Source organism: Bos javanicus, chromosome 13, assembly GCF_032452875.1.
Source record: "Bos javanicus breed banteng chromosome 13, ARS-OSU_banteng_1.0, whole genome shotgun sequence".
NCBI classification, from domain to species: Eukaryota; Metazoa; Chordata; class Mammalia; order Artiodactyla; family Bovidae; genus Bos; species Bos javanicus.
In genome coordinates, this window is record NC_083880.1 from 64,127,459 (window position 1) to 64,154,984 (window position 27,526).

At 48.3% G+C, this 27,526-nt stretch overlaps 1 protein-coding gene across 2 annotated transcripts; it reads right to left on the reverse strand.

Annotated features, from left to right (window-relative positions):
- Window positions 1–1,950: 1,950 nt before the first annotated feature.
- On the reverse strand, window positions 1,951–25,855 carry GGT7 (gamma-glutamyltransferase 7). 2 transcript variants are annotated; one of them, XM_061437361.1, is made up of 15 exons: window positions 25,631–25,853; window positions 20,214–20,449; window positions 19,764–19,915; window positions 18,195–18,312; window positions 17,259–17,326; window positions 16,971–17,044; window positions 16,204–16,400; window positions 14,283–14,370; window positions 12,624–12,751; window positions 12,365–12,453; window positions 11,509–11,658; window positions 11,274–11,391; window positions 10,372–10,509; window positions 8,339–8,438; window positions 1,951–2,684 (listed from the first exon to the last, which is right to left on the reverse strand). In XM_061437361.1, exons 1-15 carry the CDS (start codon window positions 25,797–25,799, stop codon window positions 2,521–2,523), a joined length of 1,989 nt encoding a protein of 662 aa, XP_061293345.1. In that variant the 5' UTR covers window positions 25,800–25,853; the 3' UTR covers window positions 1,951–2,520. The 2 variants fall into 2 exon arrangements, with proteins under 2 accessions (XP_061293345.1, XP_061293346.1); XM_061437362.1 differs by having other exon boundaries at window positions 2,525–2,684; window positions 8,346–8,438; window positions 25,631–25,855.
- Between the last annotated feature and the right edge of the window lie 1,671 nt (window positions 25,856–27,526).

Here is a 27,526-nt window from a genome sequence, read left to right on the forward strand (position 1 = left end):
AAAACACAAAGATGTTGTAGACACTGCGACTTACATAATCCCATTTTTACTTTTAAAAACAGTGAGGGACTTCCCTGGTGGCCAGTGGTTAAGACTTCAAGCTCCCAATGCAGGGGGCCCAGTTTGATCTCTCATCAGGGAGCTAAGACCCAATGCAGCCAAATAAATAAAACATTATTTAAAAAAAAAATAAATAGAACGATGATGTATGTGATAGCTACAGAAAAAAGTAGTTGGAGGAATATGTGAGATTTTTGGAGGAGTTGGAGGAATATGTGAGGAACAGTGAGATTATTGAAAAGTTGAGATTTTGAGGGCATGGATCATTTATATGCTTATGACATGTGTGATATTTGAATGACTGGTGTATCTGTAATCAGATAAAGTAATAAAGTTTTTTTCAAAGAAGAGAGGGACATGATCTTTGGAGTCAAACAAACTGCTTTTATATCATGGATCTGCCAGCTATCAGCTGGGTGACCTTGGACAAGTTATTTCATGTCTCTGAACCACAATTTTCGTATACAATAAAATGGACAAATTAGTTTCAGCCTCATAAGAATGTTGTGCTGACCTTAACAGTTTCATCACATACTTTCATTCTCTCAGTATATTCTAGAATAGAGGTTGACAAACTATTGTCCTTAGGCCAAATTGTACCCTGTTTTTCTAAAATAAAGTTTTATGGACTACAGACACAGCCAACTGTTTAAGCAAAGATGAGTAAATACTGTAAGGACCAGATGGCTTGAAAGACTGAAATATTCGTATCTGGCCCTTTGCAGAAAAAGTCTGCTGACTGATCCCTGCTCTAGGAAGAGTACACTGGTGCTCTTTCACCTCTTCACCATGGAATGTTTGCATTTACTGCTCTCTTTGTCTAAAATGACATTCCCACACCCCGCATCTAATACTTTCTGTCAATCTTGCTCATCTCATTATCTGGAGGAAGCTGATCCCACTCCAAAACAGAACGAAATTACCTTTCCTATTGTACTTCCTCATAGCTTTCCTCATAAGACCGTATCATGATGGCAATTACCCTAATTATCTGGGTCCTTACTTATTTAACGTTTGACTTCCCCTATAGACTGAAAATCCACAAACAAAAATTTGTCTGTTTTGTTTTTTTCAATCCTGAATCTCCAGTGCTTAACAAAGTACCTGTAACATAATGGGTAGATAACATTCATGCATGAATGATATAACCTGTAAAATGTATTTATTATCTGATATATACTGTGTAAAGTATGCTTTATAACAAACAGTTTACCTAGTAGATGTTCAAATGGTTAAGAGCATAGCTTAGGAGTTCAATATCCTGAGACTGAATCCCAAGTCTTCCATTTAATACAGGAGGAACATTCAACTAGTTCCTTAACTTCTTTTCACCATCTGTAAAATGGGAATAACATCAGTACCAACCTCATGAAGTCTGTAATGAAGATTTATAATGTAATTAATATTATCCACATAAAGCATTTAGCATACAGCCTGGTACACAGTAAGTGTTCAATAGAGTCTATCATTATAATTATTGTTATTAATTATTTTTATTAGTTTTAGTCTTGGATGCATGCTACGTGTTAAGTCAGTCGTGTCTGATTCTTTGTGACCCCACCAGGTTCCTCTGTCCATGGGATTCTCCAGGCAAGAAAACTGGAGTGGGTTGCCATGCCTTTATCCAGGGGATCTTCCTGACCCAGGGATTGAACTTACGTCTCTTAATTTCCTGCATTAGTAGGCGGGTTATTTTTTTATGATTAGCGCCACTTGGAAGTGGGAAGCACTTGGATAGCAGTCTTGGATAGATGGCAGATATTGTTATGACCTCCACAAAGTTCATTCCAGCTTGCCCTGGAGTCAGGGCTATTGCGATAAGGTGAGCCAAGGTCTCCTCTCTCATTCCCCTCCCAGCACAATGAAACATAAATCAAGTCAGAGCCATGGTTAAGCAATATTCTTTCTTTAATTCCCTTTTGCAAATGGAAGCCCCTGAGCTGGTCCCCACCCCCACCCCTACCCCATACCCTGGGGCCCCCCAGATGTAAGGCCCCCACCTCAACCTGATGGGAGGAGGAGAAGAGCCCTCCGCCTCTCACTTCCCTAGGATGGTCCATTAAAAAAAATCCTAGTCATTTAAGAAATGAGGCTGGGGACAGGAGAAAGGAGCTGGAAGACAAGGCCAGGTCAGGCCCAACTGGCAATGTTGGGGTGGTGAGGACTCTCGAAAAGGGTTTGCAAGCACATCCCTAAGCTCAGGGCCTGCATGGCCGAGGGAAAGGAGACAGACAGTCTGACTCCTCAAGGTCCTGTGGACACTGACAACACCACTGCCACCACCACAGGCCTCCAGATGGAGAATTTTCCTGTTACTCTGGGATAGGGTTTGCTAAGCATCCCCTCTGGCCCCTGATCTGGGGCATCCCTGGGGTCCCTCTGAGACCAAACCTGGGAGAAGGAGGGACTCTAGGAACATGCAAAGGCAGGGAGCAGAGACTCCCGCCCCACCCCGCTGCTCTACAGGATGGTAGCTCCGGCTGCATCTGGGCTCCGAGGGTCCTTCACACCGATGATGAAGTTATTGGTTCTCCGGCTGCCATGGACCCAGGATAAGACATCTACCTTCTCCACGTGGTGACCCCTGGCTTCCAGGAACTCAATCTCTTCCTCTGTGAACTCACCTGAAAACCATTCCCCAACATACACACATTCAGAGAGTTTAGAGCAGGGGTCCCCAACCTCCGGGCCATAGACTGGAACCTCCTTGTCAGATCAGCAGTGGCATTAGATTAGAAATAAAGTGAAAGTGAAAGTCGCTCAGTCATGTCCAACTCTTTGCAATCCCATGAACTATACAGTCCATGGAATTCTCCAGGCCAGAATACTGGAGTGGGTAGCCTTTCCCTTCTGCAGGGGATCTTCCCAACCCAGGGAGTAAACCCAGGTCTCCTGCTTTGCAGCCAAATTCTTTACCAGCTGAGCCACAAGGTAAGCCCAAGAATACTGGAGTGGGTAGCCTTTTCCTTCTCCAGGAGATCTTCCCAACCCAGGAATCGAACCGGGGTCTCCTGCATTGCAGGCGGATTCTTTACCAGCTGAGCTCTCAGGGAAGCTTTAGAAATAAAGTGCTCAGTAAACGTGATGTGCTCGAATCATCCCCAAATCATCTCCCAGCCACTCTAGTCTGTGGGAATATTGTCTTCTACGAAACTTATCCCTGGTGCCAAAAAGGTTGGGGACCACTGGTTTAGGGCACTGGCTCTAACGAGCTGTGTGACCTTGGCAAATTGTGTTACCTCTCTGAACCTCAGTTTCCTCATGTACAAAATGGGTATTATCTGAGAACTTACCACATAAAGTTGTTACAGGGACTAAAGCAGATATTACACACAAAGCACAAAACTCAGAGCCTTGAATATAGTAAGTGATCAATAATGTGTCGTCATTCTTAATATTGGAAAAAGGGCTTGGCTTTGGGGGTCTCATTCCATCTCTCTAGGCCAAGCTGCCTTCATTATTTGCCAGCATTACCAAACAGTCCGCTAACTGGTCTTTGTACTTCCAGTCCTGCTTCCCTACAGCCTATTCACACAGCAGCCATTAGTCAGACCATGTCACTTCCCCTACTCAAAACCTCCCAACAATTTTGATGATTCTTAGAATGAAATCCAAAATCCTCACCTAAGTCTCTAAGGCCCACATTATCAGGAAACTCGCATCTCTTTAAACTCCTCTACTCACTTCCTTTTGCTATCTTCCTTGCTTAACTCTGCTCTAGCCTCCTTAAGTAAATAAGTGTTAGTCACTCAGATCAGATCAGTCGCTCAATCATGTCTGACTCCTTTCGACCCCATGAATCGCAGCACGCCAGGCCTCCCTGTCCATCACCAACTCCCAGAGTTCACTCAGGCTCATGTCCATTGAGTCAGTGATGCCATCCAGCCATCTCATCCTCTGTCATCCCATTCTCCTCTTGCCCCCAATCCCTCCCAGCATCAGAGTCTTTTCCAATGAGTCAACTCTTCGCATGAAGTGGCCAAAGTACTGGAGTTTCAGCTTTAGCATCATTCCTTCCAAAGAAATCCCAGGGCTGATCTCCTTCAGAATGGACTGGTTGGATCTCCTTGCAGTCCAAGGGACTCTCAAGAGTCTTCTCCAACACCACACTTCAAAAGCATCAATTCTTCGGCGCTCAGCCTTCTTCACAGTCCAACTCTCACATCCATACATGACCACAGGAAAAACCATAGCCTTGACTAGACGGACCTTTGTTGGCAAAGTAATGTGTCTGCTTTTGAATATGCTATCTAGGTTGGTCATAACTTTCCTTCCAAGGAGTAAGCGTCTTTTAATTTCATGGCTGCAGTCACCATCTGCAGTGATTTTGGAGCCCAGAAAAATAAAGTCTGACACTGTTTCCACTGTTTCCCCATCTATTTCCCATGAAGTGATGGGACCGGATGCCATGATCTTTGCTTTCTGAATGTTGAGCTTTAAGCCAACTTTTTCACTCTCCACTTTCACCTTCATCAAGAGGCTTTTGAGTTCCTCTTCACTTTCTGCCATAAGGGTGGTGTCATCTGCATATCTGAGGTTATTGATATTTCTCCCAGAAATCTTGATTCCAGCTTGTGTTTCTTCCAGTCCAGCGTTTCTCATGATGTACTCTGCATATAAGTTAAATAAACAGGGTGACAATATACAGCCTTGACGTACTCCTTTTCCTATTTGGAACCAGTCTGTTGTTCCATGTCCAGTTCTAACTGTTGCTTCCTGACCTGCATACAAATTTCTCAAGAGGCAGATCAGGTGGTCTGGTATTCCCATCTCTTTCAGAATTTTCCACAGTTGATTGTGATCCACACAGTCAAAGGCTTTGGCATAGTCAATAAAGCAGAAATAGATGTTTTTCTGGAACTCTTTTGCTTTTTCCATGATCCAGCAGATGTTAGCAATTTGATCTGTGGTTCCTCTGCCTTTTCTAAAACCAGCTTGAACATCAGGAAGTTCACGGTTCACATATTGCTGAAGCCTGGCTTGGAGAATTTTGAGCATTACTTTACTAGCGTGTGAGATGAGTGCAACTGTGTGGTAGTTTGAACACTCTTTGGCATTGCCTTTCTTTGGGAATGGAATGAAAACTGACCTTTTCCAGTCCTGTGGCCACTGCTGAGTTTTCCAAATTTGCTGGCATATTGAGTGCAGCACTTTCACAGCATCATCTTTCAGGATTTGGAATAGCTCAACTGGAATTCCATCACCTCCACTAGCTTTGTTTGTAGTGATGCTTTCTAAGGCCCACTTGACTTCACATTCCAGGATGTCTGGCTCTAGGTCAGTGATCACACCATTGTGATTATCTAGGTCACGAAGATCTTTTTTGTACAGTTCTTCTGTGTATTCTTGCCATCTCTTCTTAATATCTTCTGCTTCTGTTAGGTCCATACCATTTCTGTCCTTTTTTTTTTTTTTTTCATTTCTGTCCTTTATCAAGCCCATCTTTGCATGAAATGTTCCTTTGGTATCTCTGATTTTCTTGAAGAGATCTCTAGTCTTTCCCATTCTGTTGTTTTCCTCTATTTCTTTGCATTGATCGCTGAAGAAGGCTTTCTTATCTCTTCTTGCTATTCTTTGGAACTCTGCATTTAGATGTTGATATCTTTCCTTTTCTCCTTTGCTTTAGTTAGTCACTCAGTTGTGTCCAACTCTTTGTAACCCCAAGGACTGTAACCCACTAGGCTCAACGGTCCATGGAATTCTCTAGGCAAGAATACTGGAGTGGGTAGCTATTCGCTTCTCCAGGGGATCTTCCTGACATGGAGATTGAACCTGGGTCCCCAGCATTTCAGGCAGATTCTTTACTGTCTGAGCTACCAGAAAAGCTGGCCTCCTTGCCATCCCTCAAGTAAGTCAAACATGCTCCTACTTCAGGGCTTCACATCTGCTATTCTCTCTGCCTACAATGGTCTCCTACTAAATAATCACAGAACTGGCTCTCATACTTCATTCCAGTTTTCAAGAACTTTCCTGACCACTATCTAAAACAGCAGCCCCTGTCATCTTTACCTGCTTTATTTTCTTTCAAAGTACTTACTGCCACCTGCATCTTGCTTATGTATTTACTGTGTCTCCCTTCACTAGAAAACAAGTTTTTGAAGGCAAGAATGCTGTCTTGCTCACTATTGAGCCCCACTGCCTAGGATAGAGTGAGGACACAGTAAATGTTTAAAATATAATGGATAAATGAACAAATCAATCTCACTCTCCTGCATAAGTTCAGGTCTTCATCATCTCTTACGTGGACCATTATCTCAGCCACTTTCTTGTGTTTCTCTGATTTAAGTTCTCTTCTTTTCAATCCACCTTCCCTACATAAAACAAATCAAGTCATATTCACCTCCTGCTCAACTAGATAAAGTCCATACTTCTTAACATGAACTTCATGGTATGCCATGTATCTTCACCTCCAACTGCGCAACAAAAATCTGATCTTCTTATTTCCCCAAATGGGATGATCTGGGGGTACTTCTTGAGATAAAGACACACATTAAATAACATTACATCACCAAGTTGGAAACGTATTCCCTTTGGGGTTCATTCACTTTTAGTCCTTTTGATAATAGAAAGGACTACATCCCAGTCTAGTCTCTAACATCTCTAATCTTTTTCTTTAAGAGACAGCAGACCTCAGAACCATCTGTGGGCAAAAACATCTAACTAAAACCTAAAAAATCTGATTATTTTTATAGCTGTTTACCATCTGTTTGTGGCAAATGATGCCATTTTTCCATTTGTGGTTATAAGATTTACTTCTAAAATATACTTAGGTGAAAAGGGAAGTCCATTTGTAGGCACACGTTATGTAAATAATGCTTTAAATGGCATGCAAATGTGGCAAAAGTCATGAAGGTACTGGATAAATTCTGAAGTTTGGGAAACCATGTCTCTAGTTCAGCTGGCCTCTTGCCTGCTCTCTGAACCATTTTTTTCTGTCTTTGCCCAAGGTGTACCCCCCTCCCCCTGGTCCAGAATGTTCTTTACCTCCACATGCCAAATTTCAGCTCATACATCAAGGCCCAGCTAGTTGTTACCTCTTCCATAAAGCCTTCCAGAGCCCTCAAGTGCGTGAACTTTCCCTTCACCAAGCCTCCACTCTCCGTATCCTTAGACTTGCGTGTCCTTCCAGGGAGGGCTGGAGTGAGCACCCCTCACCCCCACAGTAACTTAGTAACCAGATAGTAACTCTATCTGGTCTCGATAGAGACCAGAAGATAGTAGTTGAGCAATATTCATTTTCAAGGAACTGACCTCATTACCTATCAGCTGGGATCCAAGGGACATTGGCCAACTACAGGGTGTAACTACTCAGTCCAGGAGATACCAAGAGCCATGAAGTAAAAAACTGTATCTGATATTGGTTCTGCCATTTATTGGTTTACCTTTGACTAATTAATAACCTCTGTGAGCATCAGTTTTTTTTTTATCTGTAAAATGGGGAGATTGAACAAGCAAGGACCATGTCTCATTCAATTCTGTATCCCTTTTGGACTAGCATAATACATTGTGCTAATAAAAACTTCTCAAAGGTACACATACTTCCCCAGTTATGAAATTAAGCGGGGTCCAAAATTAAGCACCCATCCTTCTTAGAGGAAAGTCTGTCTCCTCACCATAATCTGTAAAGTCTTTGATCTGGCCCCTGCCTGCTTCTCTGATCTTATCTCACCCTCACTAACCCTGGTTTCCTTTCTACTCCTAAACCACCAAGTCCATTCCTGCAGTGAGTTCTTTGTATTTGTTCCCTTGGCCTACATTCCTGCCACAGTTCTTCTCCTGGTAGCCTCCTTCCCACTCTTCAAATCTCAGCTTAAATGTCACCAAAGAGAAAGCTTCCCCAGTCATGGAGTCAGTCATATATATCATCCTGCTTTAATGCTCTGTGGAGAATTTATTTCACTTTTTCATGTTTCCTTATTTTCCTGTAAGCCTGTAAATGCAGTGTCCCCAGCACCTAGGATAATACCTGGCACACAGTAGGTATTCAGAACAACTGTTGAAGGAACAGTTTGCAAAATGAACAACTATATCTTATTTTACAAATGAGAAAACTAAGGCTCAGAGTGGAGACCTGCATTTTGCAAGGCCACAGACAGGAAAGGACAGGGTAGATTTCAATTCCCAGACCTTTCACTGTTCTGATAGGAGTTGGTCGAAAGAAACCTGACTTTCACTGGCGGGGAGCTGGTGCCGGTCGGGGAAGGGGCACCCTTGGGAGGAGCCCCTTTCTCCACCCTGCCCTGTGCCCACCCCATGGGGACCTTTGCTCTTCACTCACTGTCCACCTGCAGGAGGTTGGTCTGCAGGTCTGGGTGCAGGCGACCACGGGCCAGGCTGTCACTCAGGTTCCGGTTCAAGGTCAGGACGTTCAGCAGTACCTGCAGGCAGCCAAGGGGCAGAAGTCAGGGCTGTCCCAGAGGTGTAGGTTCAGGCCTCCACAGCCCTTGCTCCTGGTCCAGACTCCTTAGTATTTGAAACATTTACACCAGGAGTGTCATCTGAGTTTCTGAACAGCCCAAGAAGACAGCCAGGCCTGTAATGACCGTCTCCATTTCACAGAGGGGAAACCAAGGGCCAGAGAAGAAAAGGGATTCATTCCAGAGTTTGGAAAGAACTAGGGAAGAGGCACCACTAGCGCCCAGTCTCCTTTAATACAAGCCGCAGCTCTCCTCCCTTCTTCTTGGCCAGGAGAGGGCTAGTAGATGGGAGTGGTCTAGGGTACACGAAGTGTGAGTAGGCTCATCAATCAAATTGCCTGCCCATCCTTTTTTTTTTTTTAATTTAGATTGGAGGATGATTGCTTTACAATGTTGTGTTAGTTTCTGCTGTACAACAATGTGAATCAGCTGTAAGTATATATGTATCCCGTCCCTCTTGAGCCTCCTTCTCCCCATCCCACCCCTCTAGGTCATCACAGAGCACCAAGCTGAGCCCTCCCAGTGTTTTACATAGAGTAGTGTGTGTGTATATATATATACACACACACACACATATATATATCAGTACTACTTTCTTAATTCATTCCACCTTCTTCCCCTACTTGCCTGCCCATTCTTACTAAATTGAACTTAACTTCTCTGGGTCTCAGTTTCCTCATCTATGAAACAGAAGTAAGGATTCCTCCCAAAGTTGAGAAGGTTATAAGGTTAACACATATAACACTGCCTGTCACTTGCTAAAAGCTCCATGAATGTTAGCTATTGGTTATTATTTCCATTTTACAGATGAGGAGACTGAGATTCAGAGAGGTTAAGTGAATGCCCCAACACCACACAGTTGGAAATTAGCAGCACTTAGGATGGGGCCCACCAGGGTCTGATTCCAAAGCCCAGGTTTGTTAACTCATCATCTGCCAAAGTACAGGTCTGGCACATAAAACAGATGCTCAAGACCTTCATGGAACTTAGTGAGATATTTTAGAAGGGAGCAGGCCCTCCCTTTCAAAATCAGACCCTGAAGAGGGCTGCTTGTTATTCGGATATTGACTAGAGGCACAATGGGACTTGACATTGACAGAACCCAGGCAGCCCAGATGCTCTCTGACCTCTCAGTTCTACTGACCCTGTGATTTCCCTGAAACGTGGGATGACATGGAGCTTCAGGGCTCCATTTTTACTAAGAATGATGTAGTTCATGTCCCCAGCGCTCAGGAGGGGACTGCCACAAAGCAGCCTCAGCCCATGTTTGCTGCGTGAGGACTTCCCTGGTGGTCCAGTGGTTGAGAATCATCTGCCAATGCAAAGGGACACTGGTTTGATCCCTGGTCAAGGAGAATCCACATGCAACTAAGGCAGTGTGCCACAGGTACTGAGCACATGCTCTGCAGCTGGAGAGCTGCAAGTACTGAAGCCAATGCCTAGAGCCCATGCTCCGCAGCAAGGGAGGCCACTGCAGTGAGAGGCCCACACACCACAGGGAAGAGTGGGCCCTGCTTGCTGCACCTAAAGAAATCCTGCACACAGCAGCAAGGACCCAGCACTGCCAAAAATAAACGTGCTTAGTTGCTTCAATTGTGTCCATCTCTTTGCGACCCCATAGACTGTAACCTGCCAGGCCCTTCTGTCCATGGGATTCTTGCGGCAAGAATACTGAAGTGAGTAGCCATTCCCTCCTCCAGGGGATCTTCTCGACCCAAGGATCGAACCCACATCTCCTGCATTGCAGGTGGATTCTTTGGTGCTGTGCCACTGGGGAAGCCCCCCCAGAATAAATAAACAAGAGACGAGGACAAGTCAGAGACATGAGGGGCATCCACAGCCCAGGTCACAGCTTGACTCCTGGCCATGAAAGGCCTACCTGGGGGAACCTCACCTGGGTCAGGCCGCTGAGGCCCCGGGCAGCTCCATTGGCCCCCAGGGCAAGGTAGGTTCCACAGAGTCCTTCTGCTGGCCGGACCACAGTGGGCAGCAGAAAAGACAGTGGCCGCTTCCCTGGCTGCACCGAGTTCTCCTGTTGTCAGAGATCACAGGGGAATAAGAGGTGGACCGAGACAGGAAAGGCTTACTCCACCACTCTTCCAACATCTCTCCCTCTCCTGAACCTTCCACAGCCCCAGTTTTCATGGGGACCGCCCATTCCCAGGCCACAGTTTGCTGTTTGTGAAATGGGCAGGGTCCTTGGATAACCAAGGTAGATAATGGATCCCCTGAACTATGGAGCTGCTAGGGGGCTACCATGGGTGGCGGGAGAGGGATCAAGCCCAGAAAGAGGACCGTGAGAAGGAACAGATTCATCCCCACCCTGGGCGTCTCTATCTGTCTTTATCCTGCTGGGACCCAGCCCGCAGGATGCTAAGAACACTGCTCTCACAACAGATAATAATTCATATGTCTTTTCTCTTTGGGTCCCTCTTCAGCGCCCCTTCAGTGCTCAGCATCACACAGTCAGAGACCGCTAATTCTGCAAAGTACCCAAAGCATCCCAAGGTGGCCAATATCCTCACTATATAGTAGGTGAAGAAACTGAAGCTCAGAGAGGGGACAAGATTTTCCTCGGGTCACACAGTGAGACGGTGGCAAATGGGATGAGGTTTCTTGGGATCCACCAGGCTCTAAGCCCTGGACTTGAGCTGGGGAGGAAGTGGATACCTTGTTTAGCTGTTTTTCTTGATAATATAATTTCCTAGAAGAAGTGGGGAGGGAGGGGCAGTCATGCCACTGCACCTTCTACCTAGATCTCAGGGTCCCCAGGGGAGAAAGGAAGCGAGGCCCTACCAGGCTGGGTGCAGGGTGGTTAGCAGTCCTGTTGGGCCAAGAGAAGTCCAGCATCTGGCTGTTGAGCAGGATCCCCGAGGGGGTGATGAGGCCGCTGCCAAAGGGTCTGTTCAGGGAGCTGGGGACAAAGGTCAGGGCCAGGTGAGCCCTGAGCCTGCCCTTATCCTACCCAACCCCCACCTCCTTCCTGGTCCCAATGATCCTTTGTGCCAGGTTCTGATTTGAGCCGGCATACCTGACCATGGCCACAATGAAGTCATCAGGGCCCATGATCAACACCTGGGCAGCCGTGGGAGCCCCATTGAGCTCATAGATGGGCAGGAGTGGGACAGGGGCTGCCTGGGAGTCATTGATCTGGCCCCGGAAGTAGGCAGCCTCCACTTTGCTGAAAAGATAAGAAGTAGGAGATGAACACACACTGGGCACTCTTTACCCCCACCTACCACACTTTGTGGAGTCTCTTTGTGCAATTATTTGATTAATACCTGCTTCCCCCAGCCCCTGCCCCACTACTGAACTGTTAGGTCTATGAGAACAGAAGTTCACTTATTCCTGGCATATTGCAAATAAACAGGAAATAGTTATTGAATTGAATGAATTTATTTAGATGTTATTCAGGTTTTTCTGGAAAAAAGAAGAAAAGCTCCTTCTTCCCAGGTGGCACTAGTGGTAAAGAACCTGCCTGCCAATGCAAGAGATACATGAGATGCGGGTTCAATCCCTGGGTCGGGAAGATCCCCTGGAGGAGGGCATGGTAACCCATTTCAGTATTCTTGCCTGGAGAATCCCATGGATAGAGGAGCCTGGCAGGCTACAGTCCATGGGGTTGCAAAGAGTCAGACATGACTGAGCAACTTTCACTCACTGGGATCAAGAAAATTTGAGAGCTGTATGAAGTAGGCCACCTTGTTGTACAGATGGGGAAACTGAGGCACACAGTGAGGCAACTTGCGTCACATTGTGAGCTGGGGTTGAGCTGACATTTACTTGGGACTGCAGGCCTTACTGCTCCACCAGCTGCTTCACCTGATCCTTTCCCCACACCTGCCGCCACCTCTGTAGTACTCAGGGTCCTGCTCCTGGGGGCCCACCTGAGCATGTCATCCATGCTCTCAGTGATGGTAGAATCGTAGATGGGATCTCCCAGTCTGCTGGCCAGAGCTAATGCAATCTTCAGGGTCTGTAAACAGAGCAGGTGTGTGAAGAGGCTGCCAAGCCCCTCCCAGCACCCACACCAGGATCTTCCTGTGTGAGGAAACTTGGAGGTGATTTAGTCAGGCCTTATGGCAGCACCCCATCCCCCGACTCTTGTGTCTCCAGACCCAGGTGGAGCGAAGGGGTCAGCTTTACCTCTGCCACCCAGTGAAGAGCCTGCTCCCGGGATACCAGGCTGGTGAGATTGAAGCCCTCGAGGATGTTGAGAGCACTGATGAGGGCAGGGCCTGTGTGTGGGGGTCGGGGACTGAGAACCAGGTGGCCTGAAAGGACAGGAAATGACCAATGGCAGGGGAGGGGTCAAGGCATCTCCACATCCCACCATCACACAGACTTGAGACTACTGCACTGAACCTCCTCATCAGATAGGGAAACTACACTGAGAGGCAAAGGGGCACACCCAAGTTCACATGGTGAGTCAAGTGCTGGGCCAGAACGTTTGTCTTTTGTTTCCTCTTAAGAGGAAACTAAGGCTCAGGTAAACAGTGAATTGCCCAGAGTCACATTGCAATCCATTGGCAGAGCAGAGACAGGGATTCAGATGTCCAGACTTCTGGTCTACCATATGTCTCCTTTCAGTTCCTCCCTCAGGGCCCCTGCTGGTCCTACTCTTGACACTTCTTGGAAATAGCAAATTTCTCTTCTAATTTGAGGTCTCTGGTATTAGATGTTTGGATATCAAAAGAATAATAATACCTGACAGATAACACTAATTAACTCATTTAATCCTCATAATGGGTACTGTTATCATCCCCCCATTTTACAGGTGAGGAAACTGTAAAATGAGGCAGCTGGTCCAAGGTTATAAGAGGTAAGGAGAGCCCAGAGTACTCAAGGTACTGGCATTTCCAAGAGAACCTAGTCTGGGGAGGGCAAATGGAAATCAAATATGACACATCCAGTGCCCACTCTGTTCAGGGCAACTTCCAACATCATCTCATCAACTCCTCTTGGTATCCTGAGAGGCAGGTGCTATTATTATCTCCCTTTTAAGGAAAGAAACAAGGCTCAAAGAGGGAAGTGGCTTGTTTAAGGTGAATGGCACAGCTGGTACCCAAAACCAGGTCTTCTGGCTCCAAGGCTATGCTCATCCATTGCTCAATATTCCACCCCTTCTGGCAGAGGAATCAGGCCTAAGAGATTGAGGCCTGGAAACCTGAACACAGAAGCAGCCTCTGCTGGAGCTTGAGGTGATCTGGGCCTCCTGAGGAGAGAAGACCTAAGGGCCTTCTGAGGAACCCCGGAGCCCACCACTTTGGGTTCAACAAACATGGAGTTCACCAATGTCATAAGCTTGATTTTTGGGGTTCCTCATTGGTTTTGAGTTTGGTAGGCTCAGTTCCTTTCCTCTCCAGGGCCTCAGTTTCCTTTTAGCGCAATGAGGAGGTGGGCCTCTGACTGTCTGGAAGAGTTTGTTCTAGCACGAAGCTAAGATGGATACTGATCTTAAGGACTCATCTTAGGAAGTACAGGCAGTGACAGAGGGGCTGGGGAGGGGGCTGAGACGACACAGAACCCAAATCAAGAAAACCCATGGCCAGAACCCCAAACCCTAGGCTTCAGCCTTTGACCAGACCTCCCTCTCCATCTCCTAAATATTTGGGGTAACTGATCCCACGACTACTTCAGAAGGTAGGCTGGCTCTGGCTTGCTTCAACGGTTGGCTGCTTAGGCAGCTCATTGCCTCAGTTTATCTCTTGTGAAATGGGGAGGAGCCACTAGGCCAAAAGGATGTGGCCATGGACTGGGAGGCTTCTCCTCAGTGGGGACCCTGGGAGCTGAGGGAGAGGTCACCTCTGTACACGCCACACACAGGCTTCTCCAAGAGGGCACTGTAGTTGCTGAAGTCCTCCTCAGTTATGACGCCTCCTGCGTGCTGAGCCTGGAGAGGAGAGAATGACCCCCCACCACCGTGAGTCACACACCACACTGGGAGCATGCAGTGTAGCTTAAGGTATATGTTTGGATCACACACAGATCAAATGTTTACAAATTTTGTGCCTTCTGCAATTCCCATCATGAGCTTTAGTGGCTACGCAAGGAAAAAGCACTGACATAAGCACCCAGTGTGTGCCAGGTGGTGTGCTGGATACGATCTATGAGTGACCTCCTTAGCCTGGCATCCAAGGCCCTTTGTGACCTGGCCCTTGCCTACCTCTCCCACTTCACGTCCTGCTGCTCCCCAGTGAGCTCTGTACAGCAACCAGTGGCCTGCAGGTGCTGGACTCGTGACTCTATGTCTTTGCACATACTGCTCCCTGCCTATGTAGAAAGATTTTCCACTTACGGCAGCACTTGCCTAGGAGCTATCAAAGCTGAATTCTGTATTTCGCTACAATCAACTAAAGTCACTCCAAAATCATGAACTGTGGATGACCCTGGTAGTAACAGCCCTTACTGGACATAACTGAGCACTCCACTGACCAATGATCCAATCTTGTACAAACCTATGGGCTCATTCTATCCAACATGCTATTTTTTAATCCTAAATTACCATAACCACTAGGAATCCCCTCCTTTTTTTTTTTTAAGTACTTTTTTTAGAACCTGAAACCTCTGGTTTCTAAACTACCCTCAGTGACCTACACATTGAATTTCTTGGCTTTGTCTGATAAGTTAATAAACTCAACTGTGGGAAAGCTCTGATGGTCTTTTGTTAAACTTTTGCTCATTCCTTTCTCCACCACCAGGAGAAGATATGCAACCCAGAAATCAGGGCATTTCTTTTCCATGCCACTGTGATTGGTTTGGGAATAGACCCATAATGGGCCAATGAGACCTAGCCTTGAGGCTTTGCTAGAACTACTGGAGTGAGAAGGCTCTTTCTCTGGGATGGCTTGCTGGAAGGATGGCTAGTGAAGAGCAGGTGTGGAAAGGATCTGACAGAGAGTGACTTCAAATAGAGGAAAATAGAGTTGTGAGACGGAAAAAGAGAGAGACTAAGTATGGATGGAGCCCCTGGACCCAGGAGATCTAAAGCCAGTACTCTGCTGGGCTTTCCAGGGAAATCCATTTGAGATGGGTGTCTATCACCACATCCATAACACCAGTGCCCAGCACTGAAGCTGGCACAGAGCAGGTGCTCCATGTATGTAGAATGAATGATGGGTCTGTTTAATTCCCACCCCCAATGAACAAATGAGAGAATCACTCAGTTGGTCCCTGAATCCTTATCTAGAACATAATTTTCCATTGGTGGTTTTGAATTATCAACAATAGTCCAGAATCTATTACTGCTTCAGACTAAGACTCTTTGGAGTAAGTTGGTAAGCCCTTGTGTCAATCTTCCCTAATCCTGAGAGTCACCAGTGATGACTGTGTCTCCCTAGAAAACCCAGGGAGCAGGGTGGGACTGTGGGCTCAGGGAAGCTGAGGCTGATCCTGGGACCCCACTAAGCCTGGGAGGGCCAGGACAGCCCACTGTACAGGTTGGTCCCAACACTGGGGAGCTCAAAGATACCCCTCTCAATCAAGACAAACTATTCTCGTCACCCTAGGAGGTTCTTTGTGCCTCATCCCAGTCAACTCCTCCAATCCCCAAACCACTGATCTGATTCTGAGGTTAGTTAGTTGCAGCTATTCTAGAATTTCAAGTGAATGGAATCCCCAGTAAACACATGTAGAAAGAAAGCGGGGAGCAAGGGGGAAGAGGACTTCCCTAAAGTAGGGTCCTCCGAGGCAGGGCGGGGGTTGGGGATGTGCTACAGGTGCTTACCTCAGCCACCATCTCCAGCGTGAGGTTGCCACCTGCGTAGAAGGCGGCAGGGCCGTAGGTGCCAAGCACCTCCAGCACGGCCGCCAGGTCAGGCCGTCGAAGCAAGGAGCCAGGTAGTGGTGGGTGGCCCATCGGCAGGAACGTCTCACGGAAGCGGTCAGACGCATTGGGTGGCGGCTGTTCGGCCAGGGCTTGGGCTGCAGGCAGGGACGCGCGGCTAGGCTGGGGGCGTAGGGACTATACGCGCAACAGGTAGGGTGGATGAGGGCTGAGAGGTCGGCCGTAAGACCTCAGGCCCCTCCAGGAGCCTGTTACCGAGGAGGTGGGTTGTATATGAACCCCTCCCAGATCCCCTGATTTGAGACTCCCTCTCAGAGATGTTGCCCACTGGTAAAGAATCTGCCTGCCAATGCAGGACAGGCAAGAGGCACAGGTTGGATCCCTGGGTCAGGAAGATCCCCTGAAGAAGGGAATGGCAACCCACTCCAATATTCTTGCCTGGAGAATCCCATGGACAGAGGAGACTGGTGGGCTACAGTCCATGGGGCTGCAAAGAGTCCAACAGGACTGAAGCGACTGAACACACACACACACACACACACACACACACACACACATACAGTGAAGATACCAGTGGTGTGGGGAGGGGGGTCTGAGGAGCCAATCGGAAGAGAAGCACTTCCTGGCTTCGGACCCAAATCACAGAGGTTTCCTCTCCCCTCTCCATCAACCTCATGCCTTTCCCTCCACCCCCAGGCCCCACTGACCTAGATCATGGGTCACGTTGAAGCCATCTTGGGCCACAGCTGCTGCAAAGGCCAGGACTTGGGACCATGGCAGCCTGGGGGAGCCGGAGAGCAGGGGGTGGAGGAAGTCCTGGGGGAAGGAAGAGGGGTCCTGGGGGGGAGGGGGGTTCTTGGGAAGGAGAGTCCTGGCAACTGAAGGGGATATTAGGAGGGGGAAGTTGGGAAGGGGAGAATCTAGAAAGGTAGGAGAAGGCCACCCAAGGAAGAGTGCAGGCAGGGGTCCCTGGTCCCCAGGGGGAGAATCCTTACCTGCCATAGAGCTGGTGAGCTTCATGTAGCCCCTTCACCATTCCGGGAACCCCCACCAAGAGCCCAGGCTGGGCAAGGCGGGCAGGTGAGGGAGAGAGGAGACCAGGTCACTGGAAGGGGGGGTGCTGGGCTGAACTCCGCAGAGCCCCAAGCCAGGGATGGGGGGCTGGCACAGGGGAGAGACACAGGCCAAGTATCCCAGAGGAGGGACAAGCTGTCCCCAGCAAGCATTCCTCCCATCTCCCTGATTTCCTATCAGTAAATGCAGAAAGGCCTCCTTTCTCTGTTATAACCGAGAGATTTATAAATTAAGCAAACCCTTTTAAGGGCTGAGACAACAACTTAGATGGAAACCTGTCTATATTGGATTATACCTACTCTTGTCCTTTAGAACAGTGGACAAGGGACCTTCATTTAACCTTTTCATTATCATACCACCATTACTCTGAACTGTGATAATTCAGGGGTGTGTTGGGCTTTTGCTACTGCACTAAATATCTATTTCTCCAAGTTATTCTATTTCCTCCTTTGCATTCAGTAGATAGTGGGTTTGCTTCCAGCAGTTCCTCTATGATCTTCCAATATGTCAGGGACTGGGAAAGTCACTGACAACAGCCTCAGAATGAGATGTGTGAGTGATAATGCAGCTATTTTGTGACATCTCAGACTACCCACTGGCCTTTCTTCTTCCTTTTTATGTGCCAGATAGGCAAGGTCGCCAGAGAAATCAGGTGTTATTTACTGCATGTTATCACTCAGATTTTTTGGTGCATTATTTTATTTTGGGGGGCTGCCTATCTCCCTCATGGCCTGAGGTCATCCTACTTAACTCTTTTCCTTTTCCTTGTCTCCATAGTAAATATTCAGCAAAGTAATGCTGGGGTTAGCAGAAGGGCAGTAAAGGGAGACACTCCCCCTTCTCACCAGGGTCCCCACCTTGGTCTCCCAGGATCTCTGCAGGGCCTCTTCCCTGAGAGCCCCAGGTGCAGACTCCCGGAAATCAATTAGGTGGCTCTTATTTCGTCGGATGTCATGTACCAGCATCACTCCCCCACTAGGAGAGACACAGAAGATGATAAGATGCCACTCCTCTGAACTAGCAACCTGCCACTCCTCAACCTCCCCCATGGTGATGGCTGTAGTCTGTTTGTCATCTGGAGTCAGGGGTCTGAGCTCCCTCTCCAGCAGGGGTTCGGAGCCTGAGCTACCTGCCCAAGATGGGGAGTGAAATCAAGGGGTTTGGGAACCCAGAATCCATGGACCTCTTCCAGCCTGTTACTGGAGACTTTAATCCCTGATTAAGAAAAACCCAGACTGGGAGAGCAGGACATTCTACTCCCCCTCCCCCATTCCCCACCGCCCCCACCAAGCTGGACCCCTGCCAGCTTCCTGCACCTGCCTCTGTGGTATGGCCTTAGTCCCTCTCACAGGACTGAATTATGTAAGCACAGACCGTACACAAAAGTTAGGGCCTGGAGGGCTGGTCTTGCAGGAGCCAAGATATGGACTTAATCAGCCTGCCCCTTGTCTATGGTTTGTTTCCATCTGAGATGGGGGTTACATCTGAGATAACTGGTTTGCAGCCGACTCATGTAATAGAGAAAGCAGGACAGATAAAAGGGAGTGGTAGGAACTATGGCCAAGTGGACAGTACAAGCCCCATCATAGGAAGCAGCTTCTATTCAGCTCCAGATAACTGCAGCCACATGAGAATGTAGGCTCAGTGTTATCAGGTCTCCTGACTGTCCAAGAAATATTAAAGATCTAGATTTTTATGAAAATTCTCAATTTTTAAATATTAGCAAACAAATTTTTTAAAATTTAAGGGTGCAAACCAAACCAGGCTGTGTGCTGGGGGTGGCCCGTGGGTAGCCAGTTTATCATCTCTGTTTTAGGAGGTTTTACCCTGGGGTAGGGGCTTCCCAGGTGGTGCTGGTGGTAAATCTGCCAATGCAGGAGATTAAGAGACGTGGGTTCCATCCCTGGGTCAGGAAGATCACTGGAGGAGGGCATAGCAACCCACTCCAGTATTCTTGTCTGGAGAATCCCCATGGACAGAGGAGCCTGGAGGGCTATAGTCCATAGGGTCACAAAGAGTGGAACTGAACTGAATGAGCATGCATGAACCCATGGGGTTGGGTGGGGGCGGACAGTGGTATTTTTGGAGGATAGAGGATTCATTGCTTTCATCAGACTCACAGGGATTTGTTTTAAGGATTTGTAAATCCTAAAAGTTCAAGTATCACAGTCTTAATTAATGACAACATACTCCCAGATGTATACCTCAGTTTATAGTTTTATGAAGTCATTTTCCCAGTTAAAGAAAAACACCTCCTCTGACTCCATGAAAAGACAAGGGGGTAAGATTGGGTGGAGAAAGAGCAAAGGTAAGGAGTTGGGGCCTTCTCCCCTCTGCTCAAACTAGACCTCCCACATGAGGATGATAGACCAAGAGACAGAAGTAGCCTTGGGGCACCCCAACTCTCACAGCTGGGAGCTTCTTACCCGCCCAGACCAGAACTGTGTGGAGCCACGATCCCCAAACACAGCGCCGCTGCGACAGCCGCGTCCACGGAGGATCCCTGTTTACTGAGCACCTCTATGCCCAGCGATGTGCAGCGGGCGGCATCAGTCACCACAGCGCCCTGGTGAAAGATCTGGAAGGGACAAGGAACTAGGTGGGACAGTAGGAGACCCCCTACCTCCCTAAGTCACCTCCACTAACCCCCCCGACCCAATCCGTTCCCTTCTGTGAGCTCTGTCCCCCTCACGCCCGGGAGCCCCTCCCTTGAGACCGTCCTCGCCCCAAGTCACCGCCCTCTCCCCTTTCTATTTTCTGACCCCCTTCCATCACTCAAGCCCGTCCTCGGTTCCCACGGCCTCCTCCAGCGCTTCCTCACCCCACCTCTCCTGGTTCTCTCCGCTCCCTCTCCGATCCTCTCCCCCACCCCTCACCTGGGGGTCCCCGAAGTAGATCTGCATGATAAGCGCCACAGTGACCCCGGTGGCAAAGGTGAGACAGGCCGTGACGATCACCGTGAGCCCATCCTGGCGGCAGGAGCACTCGGACGCCGCGGCGGAGAACGGATCTTTGCGCGTCTCTCGCAGCGGCGACCCGTCCTGGCTGCCCATCTCCGACGACGACGAAGGCAGCCGCTGCAGCCGCGCCGACTTCAGGAATGAGTCCGGGTCTGCGGGCGGCGGGCCGGGGGTCTGTCTGGGCTCCTCTCACCTGGCCCTACCCCGTCTCTAGGCGGGGCTGTTCTGCGTCTCTCCCCTCTCTCCGCCCGCGTCAAACAGATGCCACCAGACAGCACTGCCCCCCTTTCAGCGTCTCTCCGAGGCACCCCAGGGAGGGCGGAGTGGGGGTGGGGAGTGGTCCCAGATTGAAAAAGACTGGGGCCCCCCAACTGGGCAGCAGGGTGGCTGGATTCCCTCCCGTCCCTAGACCAAATTGCCTGGGACCCAGGACCCAGCGCTGAGAACACTTCCTGGAGAGGCGGGGGTTGGGCTCTCCCTGGAAACCAGATCCTGCCCTAGCTGGGGCCCAGCCTTCTAGGCCACGAGGCGGCTCCATAAACCTAGTGGACAGGCCCTGGCTTCCAACCTTGTTTCCCTGATCCATCCATCCATCCGTTCGTTCAATAAATATGGTGGGTGTGCTGTTTGTCCGGTCCCATGCTAGATGCTAGGGGAAAGGAACAGACAGTTTCTGCCCTTTATGGGTTTTGAAGACCAGTCGAAAGAAGATAATAAACAAGTAAACAAAGGAGTATATCATTACAAGTTGTAGCAGGTACTCTGAAGAAAAAGAAGGATGACAAGGTCCCACTGTATAGCACAGAGAACTATATTCAGTATTCGGTGCTAAACCATGATGGGAAAGAATGTGTGTGTGTGTGTGTGTTTGCAGGCTTCCCAGGTGGCACAGTGGTAAAGAATCCACCTGCCAATGCAGGAGATGCAAGAGATGTGGGTTCAGTCCCTTCTAGGTCCGGAAGATCTCCTGGAGGAGGAAATGGCAACCCACTCCAGTATTCTTGCCTGGAAAATCCCAAGGACAGGGGACCCTTACGGGCCACAGTCCATGGAGTCACAGAGAGTCCGACACAACTTGGCGACTAAACAACCACTCAGTTGATTATGTTTGCTTCCAACCCTCAGCACCAACACCAGAGTCTGTAAATAAAACTGGAATTCACTCAACAAACGTGTTAAATTCCCACTGTGGATCCAGAACTCTCCTTGTCTCCTAGAGGTTTCAAATGAAGGAAAGGGTTTTGAACTTATATTTATTGATGCTAACTATACTAGGAACTTTATATACATTCCCTCCACTCCCATAACTTCTGAGAGCCCACTTTCTCCATTATACAGAAAAGTAAACTGGGGCTGAAGAAGGTGATACTGCCTGCTTAGAGTAAAAAATAAACAGACAGCAGAATCAAGAGTCTCCATAACTTGAAAACGTCTTTTCCATTGTTCCACATGGCATCAGGAGCCAGTTCTACCCTCAAAAATGAAACTTACACACTAATTCAAGTTTATATTTCCAGGCACTTGTCCTTAAATCTGTTTTTCCAATCAGATATGAGGAGCCATAAGACAAAGGTTCTATGGCCCCATCACAATTAGATATATTCAAGGCTTCTTATTCTACCAATCATTTATTATGAAGATATAATATAAATACACATAAATATGAATATATATAAATACATATAATATATGAATATATAATATAAATATATAATATAATGTATATTACATATGAATATATAATATAAATATATAAGTGAATATCATTTTCCATTTATTCAATAAAAATATTTACTGGGTACCAGCTGTGTTAAGTGGTGGGGAGAAAATACCATTGATTTTACTGATGTGTAAGGACAACAGCAAGACACTGGGAAAAGGCTAGTTTGGGACCAGAAGAAACAAGTCTTTCAGAAGAAGAATGAGTTTAACTTTTGGCTATTCTGAATTTGTGGGACAACAGCAAGAGTTATCTGAAAGGCAGTTGGCTCAGTAGGCATCTAATTCTTATTTGCTTAGACACCATTCCTCATTCAATTTTCTTTTACAGAACACCAATTCCCCTCTCTCATTCCTCATTCCCTCCTCCTGACCAGAGTGAGTATATAACCTAGTTCTAGCCAATCAGAACAGGGACCTCAGTACAGTGATTGGTTCAGATGCATGTGACCAGCAACAGCACCAATGATACTTAGACTCCGGTGTTATTGTTGTTTTTTGGTTGCTTGCTAGAATACTGGGAAAGACAAAGACTTTCTTTCTGTCTAGGTTGCTAAGATGATAAGATGTAAGCCTGTTACTGCTGGGGGCATCTTACCCCCACAAGATGAGAGGCTTTCTGAAGATGAAGCCCACAATAATGAGGCAAAGCAAAAGATGGAGAAAAGCCAATTCTTTTTCAAGTACTTCATTGCAGCTATGCCTGAAGCCCTATATCCTGAACTTTTCAGTTATGCTACCCAGTAACATTCTCAGTTTTAGCTGGGTTTATGAGAGACGAGGGGCTTCCCAGGTGGCATTGGTGGTAAAGAACCCGCCTGTCAATGCAGAAGGTGTAAGAGACGCAACCCCTGGGTTGGGAAGATCCTCTGGAGGAAGGAATGGCAACCCACTCCAGTATTCTTGCCTGGAGAATTCCATGGACAGAGGAGCCTGGCAAGTTACAGTCCATAGGGTCAAAAAGAGCTGGACATGACTGAAGTGACTTAGCACAGCACAGCACATAAGAAACAAACCCTAAAATAGTTTATTTGCTAGAACTCAGGAGAGAGAGCTTAGCAGGAGACTGGGATCATACCTGGCTTGCTTATTCCCTTGAGGGGAGAATCATTAAAGATTTTTGAAATAGGGAGTGACAGATCAGAAATGGGGGGTGGTGGATGGATTGAGTTGGGAGGGGTGGGGAAGAGGGAATGAGGCAGGAAGAATAGCTAGAAGCCTATGGGTAATACAGATCAAAGAGGATGGCAGCTTAGTCTACAGTGGTGATGCCAGGGATGGTGAGATGGAATTTGGAAGATACTTAAAGAGGGGGACAGAAAGCATCTGATCACCATCTGGAAATGAGAGGAAGGGAGAGAACCATGGGTGGCTCCAGGGCTTCTACCCTGGGACAGGATGAATGGTAGTGTCATTAATTGAGACTGATGTTGGGGGAGGAACAGGTTAATGGGGAAGAGATGATGAGAACAGCACAGAACATGCTGAAGGTGAAGGACTTGCAGGACATCTAGAGGCAGATGTCTGGGAAAGAGAAGAACACATGGGCCTGGAACTCAGAAAAGAGCAAAGAAAGTTCTCCCCAATCTTGGAGTGGTCACCATCTAGCTCCGTTACCCACAAAGCCTACTGCAGGGTGCCCGACACTTGGTTCTGGGGAACAGCAGGCTAGAGACTAGCTGGGCACAACCAAAGTCCTGTATAAGAGGATAGGGCAGTGCCACCCAGTGGAGCCAGCAGATTGAGAACATAGGAGGACATGTTAGCCAGTAGGGTGGTCCCGCTGATTTAGAGGAGCCTTGGGGCTTGGAAAATAGTGATGGGAGACATGGCTACACAGATAGGATGGCAAGGTCCTTGGAACCTTAGCACACAACTTGGCCTAAACAGCAGGTTCCCAGAAACTCCAGTGACCATGGTCTTTGCGGGATTTTTGTACACTTGTGGGCAGAACCTGTATTAACTCCTTAAGGAACTCCCTGAGGTTTAAGAATTCCCTCCCCTGCCATTCTTTCATCTTGAGATCTTCTCTTTCCATTCATTTATTTCTTCAACAATTTTCGCTGAGAGATTAGCACTGTGCTGGATGGTGCATAAAAGATGGTGAACAAGACAGCCATGATCTCATCCTCATAGGGCTTGTAATCAAAAGTCACCAAATTAATAATCACCAGTTTTGACAAATGCTAAGACATTCATAGGAAAGAAGATTGGGAGATAGGCATTCCCACTTTTGAGCTGGAAGAAGAAACTAAAGCCCTGGTCAGGGTATGTGTGCCCATAGACACATAGTGAGTGGGGGCAGTGTTGGGACCAGAAGTGGTATTCTTGACTCCTGTATAAAGAACCTGGTTTCAGTCCTGGTATTCACCAGGACATATCCTCCCACTTCTCTCCTGCTTCCTCCTGATTCTCGGGCTACTCCCTTTAAAAAAGTTTTAATCTGCAGCTTTGACATGTGATGGCCATAAGCCTCCCCATGGTCCCCTCAAATCCCCTCCACGTAGGCTACAATTGAGTCAGGTTGACAGGGGCTGCTAGTCAGAGCCAGGTGACTGGAGAGTTGTGGAGGGGGGAAGAATTGGTGGTTGTCAGCCTAGGAGTAGCTACAAAAGGGCCAGGCTAGAGAGGGCTAGGCCAGAGAAGCGGAATCTGCCAGGCTGGTAAGGGACAGGGCTCAAGTGCAGGCACTGAGAGGAAGAGAGAGTGAAGCAGAAGGATGCTCTAATGCCAGGAAGTGACGTTGAGGGAATGAGGGATGGTGGGGGGTGGAGGGTGAAAAATGGAGGGGAGGACAGAGCTGAGCCACATGGACAGGAGAAAGAGCATTAGGGAAAAACTGCTCAGAGAGCTTTCAGCTCCAGGTCTCCCCCAGGTCCTGTTTCCTGCCTCCCTATTCCCACCTCTTGCAGTTCCTGTAGAGTGCTGAACATAACACAGTAAAATTCTGGAGCCGGCTTGCTCCAGGGTACCTTACTAACATTCTGGCCTGATCCACTGCTCTGGGCAGGGTGAGGTATCCACAGAGCAGTGAAGGTGCTCTGGTCCCCAAGGACTTTGAGAGGTCATATGGTCCATCCCCCTGTCTCCCAATACTCATCATTCACAGACAGTTAAGAATTATATTCTCCTTACCCCTCCCTGGACATAAAGAGATTCTCAGCTTCTTCTCATGGTCTTTCCTTCCCACAATCCCTGGCTGTGGGGAAGTTCTTCTCAAGACCTAGCCTCTATCCTTCCTGCTGCAGTCTCTGACTTGATTTCTCCTATCCTGTTCTCTGTGACTAGAGAAAATCCTCTGCTGGGTGATCACAACTGTTCCTTAGGAACTCCCCTCCGACATTCCTTCCTTATTAGTTGGTTCTTCCCAAGGGGTAACCTCAACCCCTCCCACTGCGGTCCCCAGCATCCTTCTCCCTTGTCGCATTCTAAGCCTCCAAGGCAGAGATGCATCTCCAACCCCACCAGAAAATTAACAGAGACAAGGGAGGAGAAGGGCGAGGTCCAGGAGGAAGGGAATGAATTAGGGAGCTGGAGCTGGAGGTGATGCTCCGCGCAGATGAAGGAGGACCAGAGACGTCCCAGGGGGCAGGGATGGGGCAAGCGGGCCTCACCGGTATCCGGGTCTCCCAGGAAGGCATCCTCGTCCTTGCGGCCTCTCAGAGGGACCGCGGGCGCCGGCTCATCCTCCGGCAGCCTCGGGAAGCTGGTGATGCTCATGTAGTCCACCGGCGAGTAGGCGCCCAGGGCGCTCTCCTGACTGGCCTCGTTCTCCGCCGCCATCCTCGCCCGCGCCCCCCAGCAGCGCAGCGCCTGCCGGAAGTGCTGCGGCGGGGGCTGGGCGGGGGTGGGGATGGGGGGGCCGGGGGAGGAGGAGGGCGGGGCCTGAGCTCCTGGACGGCCGAGAGGGGGCGCCTCAAATCCTGACCCAGGTGTCGGGATTTGACCTGTCCCCTCCTGCTTAGCGTTATCAGCCTGCACCCGGCGCGTAGGTCGGGCTGAGGGTGTGGATGCAGAACCTGGAGGACGATCGGAGTAGCGCAGTGGGGAGTCAGAAGGGGAAGAGCACGCAGTAAGCGCGACCTTAGTGACTCGGGGCAACCTCACGCAGCCCAGGGACCAAACCTCTTCCTCCTTCCAGTTTGAGCTAGAAACCTCCTCAGACTCCAGGCTCCCTCATCGGCTCGCAGTCCAGTTCACTGACCGCAAACCTCTCGTCGACCCCAGATGCTGTCTCTAATGCCAAACTCCTCGAACCTCAGACCCCTTCTTGGACTCCAAGATCCTTATCTTCTATCTCATACTTCCTCCGACCCCAGAACCCTCTTTCGACTTCAGACTCCGCCTTCATCACCACCTCCGCCCCCAGCTCCAGCCTCCTACTTCAGCCACAACCTGCTTCTTTTTGAGACCGCTCCTCGGACGTCTCTTCTGGGTCGTCGGATCCTTCCCTGGACCACCCTCCTCAACATTTCGCCAACTCCTCTTTCAATCACAATCCCTTCTTGGAACCCTGACCTATTAGCAAGTATTGAGCTCATGTTAGGATTTTAAAAGCGGGTCTCTAGATGGCATTCTAGCAATCATGATTTAGTTGGCTAGAATGGAATCTCTGGAACCTGCGTGGTTACCATTATTTAAAGAGTTTTTTATGTGGTTCTGGAAAGGACACTTGGAGAAAGAAGAAATGGTGGTGGTAATGATACGGCAGGAATGGGCTGGGGTGGGAAAGGGTAGGGAATGAGTCTATGGGTTCTTCTATTCTGTCTGTGACAGCTTACAAACTGTAATCTTGGGCAAAATACCTAATTGCGTTCAGTATGGGTTTCTTCATCTGTAAAATGGAGAGAATAATAGCAGCCATCTCTGGTTGTGAAGATTAAATTACATATGGAAAGTTTTTAGAATAGGGCTTCACACCTACTTAACACAGTAAATGCCATAGTGTTTATCATCATTTCCTTAATCTCGTGGATTCTCATCTTGTCCAACATGATCCAAACACTTGCCACTCCGACAAATTCCAACTACACCAGAGCTTGCTCTACTACCCCGTCTCCAAGGACGGGATGTTGGTTCCCTTTATTATTAGGCCTTTTGTCCAAATTTCCATTTAACAGTCTATCTGCCTGTCTTCCAGTACTCACAGACAGATGAGAATCATATTTTCGTTACCCTTCCCTGGACATGAAGAGAATATCTGCTTTTTCTCATGGTCTCTCCTTTCCACAATCCCTGGCAGAGGGAGGAGGCTGGTTAAGCCCCTGGCCACATATCCCCTCCTCCCCCAACCTCAGGCTCCAGGCTTAGAGATGACTTTAACCCTGAGAAATCCCTTTGGGGTACAGCATCTGCCATACCACCTGTAGACAGGAGAGGGCAGCAGTGTGTTGGGAAACCACTCTGGAGCTTAAGAGAAGAGCTGGGAAGAGCAAGAGGTAGAGGGCTGCCCAGAATTTTGTGTGTGGGACTGGAAGAGGACCGTTTATACTAGGACCGTGTGCCTTTGG

Bases quoted from the DNA above. Each gene is read 5' to 3' on its own strand.
- GGT7 (XM_061437361.1), bottom strand. From the start codon at position 25,799: ATGGCGGCGGAGAACGAGGCCAGTCAGGAGAGCGCCCTGGGCGCCTAC. The intron at 11,659-12,364 runs GTGGGCCCCCAG...TTATCTTTTCAG, and splicing joins AGCATGGATGACATGCTCAG to CAAAGTGGAGGCTGCCTACT. The intron at 10,510-11,273 runs GTAGGGCCTCGC...CTCTGACAACAG, and splicing joins ACCACCCTGCACCCAGCCTG to GAGAACTCGGTGCAGCCAGG.